This window comes from Artemia sp. Qi Xiang Cuo, chromosome 6 (assembly GCF_049724085.1).
Source record: "Artemia sp. Qi Xiang Cuo chromosome 6, ASM4972408v1, whole genome shotgun sequence".
NCBI classification, from domain to species: Eukaryota; Metazoa; Arthropoda; class Branchiopoda; order Anostraca; family Artemiidae; genus Artemia; species Artemia sp. Qi Xiang Cuo.
In genome coordinates this window covers 79,728,629-79,740,365 of record NC_142799.1, presented here as the reverse complement: position 1 = coordinate 79,740,365, position 11,737 = coordinate 79,728,629, and the positions used below count along the sequence as shown (strand labels likewise).

At 34.4% G+C, this 11,737-nt stretch overlaps 1 protein-coding gene across 1 annotated transcript in view; it reads left to right on the top strand.

Annotated features, from left to right (window-relative positions):
- Positions 1–755: 755 nt before the first annotated feature.
- LOC148951640 (uncharacterized) overlaps positions 756–11,737 on the top strand; it is a 90,070-nt gene continuing 79,088 nt past the window's right edge. The window contains exons 1-2 of the mRNA XM_089091239.1: positions 756–945; positions 8,668–8,948. Of these exons, the coding sequence (XP_088947365.1) occupies positions 780–945; positions 8,668–8,948 (447 nt within the window). The 5' untranslated portion in view covers positions 756–779. The remainder of the gene's footprint in view (positions 946–8,667; positions 8,949–11,737) is intronic.

The window sequence follows — 11,737 nt, the reverse complement described above, 5'->3', positions numbered from 1 at the left end:
GAGAGAGAGAGAGAGAGAGAGAGAGAGAGAGAGGGAGAGAGAGAGAGAGAGAGAGAGAGAGAGAGAGAGAGAGAGAGGAGAGAGAGGAGAGAGAGAGAGAGAGAGGGAGAGCGAGAGAGAGAGAGAGAGAGAGAGAGAGAGAGAGAGACAGAGAGAGAAAGAGAGATAGAGAGATAGAGACAGACAGACAGACAGACAGACGCACAGACAGACAGACAGACAGAGACACAGACAGAGACAGAGAGAGAGACACACAGAGAGAGAGAGAGACAGAGAGAGAGAGAGAGAGAGAGAGAGAGACAGAGGGAGAGAGAGAGAGAAGGAGAAAGGGGGAGAGAGAGAGAAAGAGAGAGAGAGACAGACAGAGGGGGAGAGAGAGAGAGAAGAGAGAGAGAGGCAGACAGACAGAGGAGAGAGAGAGAGAGAAATGAGTTTTTTCTATAATTATTGACATGCATCGTTTTTTCGGACTTCAGAGTTCATTGCCATGTTTCGGACGTTCAACCGTTACAAATCTCTGAATTTAATAGGATAAGTCTACATAATTTGATTGTGATTGAAAACTGACGCTTTCGAAATTCTTGCCTAATCAATACTAAGAAAAAACAGCATTGGAATTTATTACTCTAATATCATGCTAATCCCCGTTCTATTTGCTGGTAATATCAAGTGGGGATTAACTTACTCCAGAATAGAGATTAGAACTCTGTAATCGGGAAAAAGTATGAGCACTCTTTTAGTTCCCAAAAAACTGCAGTATTGTACTAGTGACAGATATTATGGAAAAAATTTTATTATTAACTTTTTGCCTTAGCTTGGTGAAAGGTGATGTATATGAAGAATTTGGCGAGTTCCCTACCTCTGTGTGGTATGACGACGCACCTAGCATCTATTTTCCAGCCTGGAGTAAGGAACATTATTCTGGATACCCGTTACCTCCTATCGGTAAGTAATACATGAAAGATTATATTCCAAACGATCAACTATAATTGAATGTTTAGAATATATTTTTTTCTGTATGAATAGTATGTGCGCTGAGCTAATCCTATAATTCGATTTTGGTGGAAACTGGGACCTTCGGTTTGAAACATAACAAGAAAACTTACAGCTAAGGAAGAAAGGACAGCTAAGGATGTAAGCTGTAAGAAAACTTACAGCTAATTTATTTCTAGGACTGGAATCTTCAACCTTTTTTCTCTCCTGCGCTTCTGTCGAAGAGTGTTTTCTCTCGCTTACCCCTTTGGCAATAAGTACGGCCAGATAACCACAGCTGCTCAAACCCTTGCACTTGGACTCTAGGCTAATTGCAACTGAAGCCGCTATTTGTAAAGTTTTATAAATATTTGGATGTTTTGCTAAAAATAACAGAAAATAAAGCGTAGTCTTTTAAAAGCACAAACCTAATTAAAATTTAATATCCACAATAAGGTGTCTCACAATGTATTTTGATAAATTTTATCCCAATAATTCAACCTCTATTTGTTCTGTCGTTTGAAATTAACAAAAAAAATCCAATTGAAAAAAGTAAAAACATTTCAATGGACCGGTATGATAAATAAAACTTGAAGTATGATGCTATGCGTGCACGTACTTTTTTCAAAAACCTAGTTTGCTTCCTTCCGAAGAAATACCACTGCGGCAAGCCTACAATTTGCCCGCTTTTTTCAGCCTCATTGTGTTCACCACTTTCATCATCAAGTTTGAGACTCTTGTGCTTCTTTCGGATACATTAATTCTATAATTGTTCCATCGATCGAATAAGAACGGATTTAAAATAGCCCGCTTAAAATATGAAATTAGTGTTTGTTTTCCCAATATTATAATAGCAGTGATAGGTATACCCGAAGCAATAAGGGGTCTAGCTAATATATTTTAAACTTTACTTCTGCTTCTAAAGCCCCTTTTTAATTGTTGGGGTGGCTAGTCTTAGACCAGTAACGTCATACTTGTATTAACAGTGAAGATCCTTCCCTTTTGGACAATGGAAAAGGCTAATAAAGCTCAAGCACAAAACCGTTTTATTCTTTCCTATTCATTTTCGTATTAAAGAAATAGAATTGCAGGTTTTAAATTATAATTGGTTGCTAAAGAGATACAGGTAAGGCCATTTTAATCTTATTTTATATAATTGGCAAGTGTCAGTAGCTACAGGAAACTGGTTCACAGGAAACTGGTTTCTTTGTAGATATTGATGCAATAAATACGTAAAAGTAACGAACAAGCCTGGCTAATTCACAGGGTTGAACGGGTGACTTTTTCGTGCCACTTTTGAGATTTTTTTAAAGTGGCACTTTTGGGGAAACGTGACACTATTATGCTTCATCATCACATTGATCAAAAATAACAGCCATTTTGGAAACCTGCTGATTAATCACCACCCATAAAAGGATTGGACGCACTTCTTCCTTTTAGCTGTTTCCTGGTCAGGAAGTTTTGAATATAATAAGTCATAATTTTCTTAAGTTTTGTCTCTTATGTACCTCAGCCGAAGGATATCCTAAAGTCCGTGTCAAATAAATTATTTAAAAGAATTTGTGTCTGATCGACTATTAGTTGTATATCCGGGTTGCAGTGGTAGCTAGTCACCTAGTAAGAGACGATCACGTCCAATGTTAAGAAATATAATAACCCATAACTCCTTAAAATAGAGTCAGATCAAAACAAAGAGTACACCATTAGAACCGCCTTGTTTAAAACTCTTGTATAGGATACTTTCTGTCCCTTCACTTGAACAGCAAGGGAAATATATTTGCTTGAAAATCAAGAAAAGTGGCTGCTACTACAGCATTCTGCCTAAACGGCATCTTTTTTTTTCTTTTTTCTTTATTTTCTTCCACAGATAACTTGGCACTGGAACATCGTTGAGAGTTGTTCAATAGCTCATTTTAATGGAAATTAATAGATCTAGTGCCGTTGGTAATTATCTGTTTTAAATTTTAAATATAATCGATTTTTTCATTAGAAACTGCATTCTTATGGCCAATCTTGATGAATTACGTCATAATCGCAGGTAGTAACCATACAGGGGAACACAGGGGCGGAACGGGGTACTAAGTTTAAAATGATTTTTATTAATTAGAATGAGTCAATATAAAAGGCTACTAAATTTCATAAAAGTACCTTGTATTGTTGTAAACAAAGTTTCACACTCATATTGTAAGAAGTGAACACAATTATTATTTATTTAATTAAAATATAAAAAAAGTCAAATACTCCGTTTTACCCCGTATCCGCGGCAGAACAGGGTGGTAGTTAAAAAAGTGTATCTAACTAAGTAAATCTGTTTACTTAGTCATCTGTTTACTTAGTCATCTGTAAAAAAAAGTAAAAAAGTCACAATTATTATTTATTTAATTAAAATATAAAAATAGTCAAAAGTCAAAGTGTATCTAACTAAGTAAATCTGTTTACTTAGTCATCTGTTTACTGAGTCATAATCTTGCGATTATGACTCTATTTTAAACATATTCTTTCATCGAATTAATCTGATTATGATTAATTAAATTAATTAATTACACTGATTAATAAAAATAAAACTATAATTTGGCTTTTTTTCCATTTTGCTTAAGCCAACAAAACTAGTTTAAACATATTCTTTCATGAAATGAATCTCATTCTGAAGTACAAAATTCACATACAAGGATAGCTTCATCGTCCTCGCTATTAGTTCCTGCACAGAAATTGTGAGCCCATTTTTTACATATGGAATAGGCAACCCAACCCTCAGTTGACTTTGAGTAAAACTAGCAACAATATAAACATTCACAGTCAAAAAACTTGTCGGAATCACTGCCGTAAGTTTCAGGTTGTTTCTTTATCTTCGTGTTTTTTTTTTCTTGGCACTTTTTCACTCTTTTTCAGGCATTTTCCCTTTGTTTTTAAAGTTTCCGTTTTGTTTTCTTTCTTAAAAAGTATCTTCAGTGCTCTTTTTGTCTTAACAATCTCCTTTTCTTTTTTTGCTTTTATAGCATCCTCTAACTCACTTTTGTATGGTGAATCAGTTATAACTGCAGTCTTCCCCCTCCTTCAATTCGTCCTTTTTGCACTTCCTCTGACTTTTGGAATAGGAATTAAATTTTCAGGTGAAACAATAAATGCAGTTGGAGAGTCATTCATGTCAGTTTTCATCCAAAAGCATCCAGGAGTAGCCTTGTCATCCATATTAAATTGAACCTTCTTAGCTGGGGTGCCATTAACACCAACGGTAGGGCTAGAAACTTTAACATCTTCACCCCTTTCACTACAAGTGAGGGGATTTTCTTTATCAACAGATGAGCCAGACGAAGATTTTCCCACTTGTTCTTTCTCTGTCGTTGGAGGTTCCTCAATCACTTTTTGGGTTGAAGGTTCAGCTTGTTTGATGTCAGTAGCGTCAGCTGGTGTTAAATCTGAATCAGAGAATATGGCTGGGTTAGGTGGCCAAATTCCTGTTGCTTTAAACCCCTTATTTGCAGTATTCATAGAGGCGCTTTGGATAAATGCTGATCCGAAGAGTGTTGAAATTTGAAACAGCGTCACGAATTTCCCTTGGTTTAAACGGAGCCACTTTCGAAGATCGTCAGCGTAGCGAAGGCTCAAAGGCTTCATGAAAGACACATCAAGCGGTTGTAACTTGTGAGAACAATGGGGGGGGGGGGTAAACAGAGCAACGAAACGTCATTATCTCTTGCGTAGTCTACGACCTCTAGGTTCTTGGTGGGGGTGGAATGTCCGTCTAATATGAGAAGAACCGGAAAGTCCTTTGATGCCTTAAAAAATACTACAAATTTTTTAAACCATGCTAAGAATAGCTGATCGGTCATCCATCCAGTGCTGTGAACCTCAGCCCAACTCCCTGGAGGTAGTCCCAGCTCAAACTCCTTCTGCATTTTCTTCCTCGGAAAAACTAACATCGGGGGCATGTATGATCCACTTGGAGACATGCAAATAAGGCAAGTTACGGTCTCCCCCCTTTCTGCGGAAGTTATTGCACCAACTTGTCGTTTAACCTTACAAGTAATGATTTTTGAATGGTTCTTAGGGTTCACTGAAATACCAGTTTCATCACAATTTAATATCTGCAACGCTGTAAGTTAGTGCTTATCTACCAATTGAAAGAGTAGCGAAAAAAAAACTATCCACAGCCACTCTATTAAATCCCATACCTCTTGCACCAGATTTTGACTCTGGCTTACGAACAGACAGAGTAGGATTTCTCTTAAAAAATCAGTTGACTCAGTCTTGACCAGCTATTTCATTTTGAAATCTATGAGCTATACCATTTCTTTGAGCTAATTGGTAAACTAAAGTACGTAAGTCCTTCATCGTCAGACCAAATAACCGTGCCTCCATAATTTTTAAGTACTTCACAAGCTCAAGTTTCTGTTCTTGGGTACAAACGGTTTGAAATTTCCCTGCAGTTTTATCAATCAGATACTCAGAATTTTCTTTTTTTCTAAAAGTATATTTCAAGAGTTGTTTGGGGAACGTCAAAATCATTAGAAGCATTCAGGCAGCCACATCGACCAGAAATTACCGCTTCAACAGCATTGTTCATCGCCTCAGTAGACCAGGATTGTCTGTTTGTCTTTCTCTTATACACATGGACCATCTGAAAATAAATTAAGAAAAGTTAACGACCAAATTTTAACGACTGGTCAGACTAAAATAGTGCGGGATGGACTGGGGTACTTCCCTATTCCGCCCCAAGAACACGCCTTATTATTTGGGGATTATGGCCACGCAAAACTTCAAGTAAAGAAACAATAAGGTGAATAAAACAAAGCCCATTGAACGTATTACAAGTATGATTAGCTACAAATGTAATGCAAAAGAGCGTGTTAACCTTACCTTGATTAGAAAATCAATAAAAGTTGCAATCCAACAGCAAATAACTAGACGACAATTGGTTCTTTCATCAAAAGAATGGAAACTAAACCAACATGGATGCCGCAGTTCAGCTGTACCGAGCTGGAGTAGTTTTAGCTATTGCCGCTTGGCGCAGCATCTTCCTTGTCATCCAAAATTCGCATACCCCGTTCCACCCCATGTTCCCCTATGAAGTAATAAGAGAATGCAATATTTATACGCAGTTATTTTTCAACAAGATAACATAAGAAATACATAATGGATCGACATAGTTCATTATAATTTGGGACTATGTAAGTTTCAACGGATAGAGCTGAAACCTAGTAAAGAGAAAACTACAGCGCATAGTGACTAAAAATAAGATAATGCAGGTATCTTTTGAAATGTTGATTATCTAGGGTATGGTGCCCTACTAAGCATCTTGTCTTACTATTCCAACTTAAAAAAAATCCATAGGCTTTTTCCTGTTCGTAACCCGGGTTTCTAAAAAGAGCAATGTGATAGTTAGTATAAACTTTTACATTACGATCATTAGAATAAGATCATAAGACGATCATTGGAATAACAAACTATTGCATACATTGGACTTAGTTAGCTACTTGATTGTTTAAGGTTCGTTTATACTAAAGATCCGGGTTGCAGCGTTGCTAGCAACCTAGTAAGAGACGACATCACCCTATAGTGATAGTAAAGAACGACATCTAGCCCATGTTAACTGAAACATAAAATAGGGATTATGTAATTTTCATCGGTATCATGACTGTAGAGATGGCTGAAACCCAGTAAAGAACAAAACATGGCACATATTGTTTATCATAGGGTCATCAATAGCTGCAATCTATGTTCGCGGCATTCTGGTCAGTATTTTCAGAGAAAAGAAAAGTTTGAAGTACCTGAACGCAATGTAATTAGATCCCGGCGCCGGATCGACCGAACGATTTAAATGATAATACCTCATTTTTTTTTAATTAGAAGCAGGGATGCCAAAAAGATAATTATTTTTTTCATTAAAAGTGGAGACGGAAGAAAATGATATCAAATTCCCTGGGAAACCATTGAAATATTTTGATAGACCCAGGGAAGAAATGATACGGAAGAAATGATATCAAATTCCCTGGGAAACCATTAAAATATGTTGATAGACCCAGGGCCCCATTGGAACTTGTTCATTGTCTTGGGTATTTTTCAATTTCTCATAGGCTACTGGCCTAATTTGGCTCCAATAATTTGATGTATATATGAATAATTTTGACATTTTTGTTGTTGTCTTTGTACCCCTTTACTCATACCCTCATTTTTTTCAAGGAGCACTAAGCTGCTTAACGTTATTTCACGTGTTTGTTTGAACCGAGTCCGTTGGTTTTAAATTGAAGTTATTAACTATTTTGCAGTGGGTTGCATAGGTTGCATCAAGACATGGCTAATTGTACACAGCGAAAGGCCAAAACAGATAGTCCAAGTAATTGAGAGGCAAATATTAGTTAATTATACCTAGTTAATTATTATACCTAGGCATTATTAATAATACCTAGTTAATTATTAAGTAAAATATTTTTTAATGTAAAGCTGAGACGGTATCCGATCAAGGTGGTATCCTGAGGGGGGGCGGGGAGGTATTTCATTTAAATGATAATATCTCGAATTTTTTTTAATTGAAAGCAGGAATCCCAAAAAGTTAGTTATTTTTTTAATTTAAAGCAGAGACGGTATCCTATCATTGTGGTATCCAGAGGGGAGGGGTAGGGAGTTATCATATTTAAATGATAACACCTCGATTTCTTTTTTGAATGCAGGGATGCCAATAAGTTAATTATTTTTTATTTAAAGTAGAACGGTATTCTTTTAAGGTGGTATCCAGAGAGGGGGGGGGGGGTTGGGGAGGTAATAAAATTCTGATAAGCACATCCTGAAAATAAAATTGTAAGCTTTTCTTGGAAAGCCGTTCACGCTTAATCAGAACTTGAATCTCCATTCCGCATTTCTAATTTTTGAGTAGTGTGCTTATGATAATTGTGATGATGTTAGTGACAACAATGATAGTTTTTTGAATTTTCACGTTATTGACTGTGGAAGAACTTGTTCAAGTGTGAAAGGTAAAACTTAGCGGGACGTCACTTAACCGCATAAAAAATTAAGTACGTAGTGTTAAATTCGATTTGTGCAAACACCTGTAAGTTAAATACATAAATCCCTTTAAAACCCATCAGCCCCCCCCCATTGAGTTTTGATAAATATATTAATATAATTTCAGTGGAATCTTAGCACAGTCAATTCAGCAACGGATCCGAATATTGAGTCGTACCAAAATCGGGGCTATGAGTTGGAAACGGAATCCATATCAGATTCGGGAAAATTTTAGCATCGTCTCATCACAGCTTTTCAGTTAGAATAGAGCAGTCACTCTTAAGTTACTACCATACCGAATGGATGTTTAATTCATCATCCTTACCCAGATGCATAGCTCCAGTATTTTTATTGGAGAGGGGGCGGAGCAAGAAGGGCCTACATTTAAAGAGCCATTGGGCATGGCTATGTAATAATTTTTTCTCCAAATTATTCGGGGGGAGGGGGGGGGGTAACTGTAACGTAATGAACATCTTTTCAACCAGGCGATAGTTACATAATAGTAAAAACTGTCAACCTATCTTTTTCTCGATTTTTGCATTATTTAGTTAATTAAATGGCAAATGTGACACCCATTTAATGATAGCTTCACACAAAAAGCTCCACCTTATTTATCCCAATATTATAGAAATTCCTGTTGTTAATTATAAAAATAAAGATATAAAATTAATCTATAATTAAGCCTTTTATTTCCAGACGATAGAACACTAATTCAAATGGTACGGACAGACACGACGGATGAAACACTACCAGCATACCTCCGATCTGTCCCCTTTCACCTGGATGGGGAAAACGATATGCGGATTCGTTATTGGTTAAGAAGCGCTAATACAGGTGGATCTAAATTGCGTGTTCAAATTAGAGGGCCTGATGGAGTTACGGTGACAATTAAAACCATTCAATCTAACAGCGCTTATTACAACAACTTTGTTGAAGAGAATATTCTCCTACCAACTAAAACTGATGGTCGATACTCGGTAACAACCATATTTATATATTTAAATATTCTAAAACTGACAATTTTTTCTCATAAGAATTTCAGTCTCTTTAACTATACGTTTTTGTTTTTTATTTCAGAGTTATGTTTTTCTCCTCTTGCTATCAATATTCTTTTCCGAGTCTAGACAGTCACCATAGTAGAGAAAATATATTCTCTCTACCGTGACAATCAATGTCTAATATATGTGTATGAATGCAAATGTTCCATTTAAGTAGATGGAAGCTCTTCACTTTTTCTCATTGGTGGGTGGAGAGGTTCTGTAATTTGTCCTTTACTGAAAAAAAAATCAAATGAATTTACTGAAATAAATGTGCATTGTCAGTTTAATTTACATATGCTGATATTTATTCCTTAAAATCTTAATTAATTTTTGATTTCTTAAAGTTATAAAAATGAAAAAAATTAAAAGAATTTTTCAGTAAAGTACAAATTATATTCTATTTTCTAGAAGACCTAGGGGGTTTAGAACACTACGCAAATTAATTTCTGCTCGTTTTGAATTTGACTCCGTTATTTATTTTAATTTCTGTTTGTTTTTGGTTTCATTTATTTATTGATAATAATTTGTGCTAGTTGAATGCTTGGTAGATTGTTTGATTCCATTTCTGTTCATTTTTGGTTTGATGGAGTTCTTTACTTTCTTTTGAAAAACTCATTTTGTGTAAAAAGTTTTTTTTTTAATTAATTTCTGTTCGTTTTATGTTGACATAGTCTTTTTCAGGGAAAAAGACTGAGCCTTTTCTAAAATTAATCAAAAAAACTTTTTGCACAAAATAAGTTTTTCAAAAAAAAGTAAGGAACTCCATTAAACCAAAAATGAATAAAAATAGAATCAAATAATCTACCAACATACAACTACCACAAATCAGTATAAATAAGTAAATGAAACCCAAAGGAAACAGAAATTAAAATTAGTCAAACTCAAAACGAGCAGTAATTAATCTGAGTAGGGCTCTAAGCCCTGTGATTTCTAAGATCCAAAATATAATTTGTACTTTACTGAAAAAATTCAAATGAATTTACTGAAAAAATGTGCATTGTCAGTTTAATATACATATCCTGATATTTATTCCTTAAAATCATGTTTTATTTTTGATTTCTTAAAGTTATAAAAGTGAAAACACTTGAAAGAATTTTTTTCAGTAGAGTACAAATTATATTCTGGCTCTTAGAAATCATAGGGTTTAGAACCCTTCTCAGAATAATTTCTGCTCGTTTTGAGTTTGACTTATGTTAATTTCTGACTTATGTTGTAGATGATTTGATTCTATTTTTTTTCAGTTTTGGTTTGATGGAGCTCTTTACTTTTTTTTGAAAAATTTATTTCGTTCAAAAGCCTTTTTTGATTAATCTCTGTTCGTTTTATATTGATTAATTTAAAAAAAACTTTCCGAAAAAAAATTTATCAAAGAAAAGTAAACGCAATTTCAAACCTAAGATCAGCAGATAAAAATACCTGTTAAAATTAAAAAACATAACGACCAGTAATTCCTACGAAAGAATAAATTAAGCCCAAAACGAAAAGAACTGAAACTAACAATCGTGGTAAAAAAAAAGCAGTAATTGATAATATAAATGAATAATTAGATCTGAAAGTGAATAATGCTTAGATTGAATATGAAAATCAAGCTTAAAACGAAAACGAATATTTTTCTATTAAAGTATAAATGAAATTTAAAACGAACAGAAATTAAATAAACAATCAATGCGAACAAACATACAATATATATTAATAAAAATGAGTAGATAAATCTTAAAAAGAGTGAAACTTAAATTAAATATTAAAATCAAATTTGAATCGAATAAAAAATAACTACAAAAATGAATCTGAGTATCTTCTCACTGCAGAAACTAAAAACCTACTGCGTTATTGCCGCCTTACTGAAAATAATTCTTTGAAATATTTTCACTTTTATAACTTTAAGAAATCAAAAAATAATTAAAATTTTAGGGAATAAATATCAGAATATGTATATTAAATTGACAATGCACATTTTTTTTCAGTAAACTCATTTGAATTTTTTTTCAGTAAAGTACAAATTATATTCTGGCTTTTAGAAAGCATAGGGGTTTTGAACCCTACTCACATTAATTTATGCTCGTTTTGAGTTTGACTCAAATTTTGACTCTAATTTAATTTTTGTTCGTTTTGGGTTTCATTTATTTATTGATACTGATTTGGGGTAGTTGTATGCTTGGTAGATTATATGATAGTCTGGACGCCAGGTGTTGAAAATTTGAACCATACCACGACGGAACGGGGCTGCTACGAGAATTAGCCCACCCTCCATCCCCCTAAATTGACCATGCGGTTTCAAAAATACCAATGGCACTTGCTTGCGAGTGGTGGGACACTCCGAAACTTGACATTTTATTATATTTTGGTGTTTCATGCAAGAAAATGCATGTTCCACAAAGTTTGAGGTGCAGTTTTACGCTCAAATAGAAATGCCTAGAAGCCATAGAATATTCTCACAACAAACTAACACGATTAGTTACAAAAACTGGCAGAGTTAAAACAAATGGCAAAACTATATGGGTCTTGAACAGTCTTGGAAAGTATAAACAAAATCAAATTGAATATTAGATATATAATGATATTAATTGTTGAAAGATCCATGAGATCAAGATTTTTTTTCACTGTAATTTTTATTTTCATTTTCAAAGCTGTAAGAACTGGAAAATAATAAATTTATAATATACGAGTAATTCGTTTTCAGTGAAGCACCAATGACGCAGAAGGCTTTAGGTTTTAACAATTAAAGA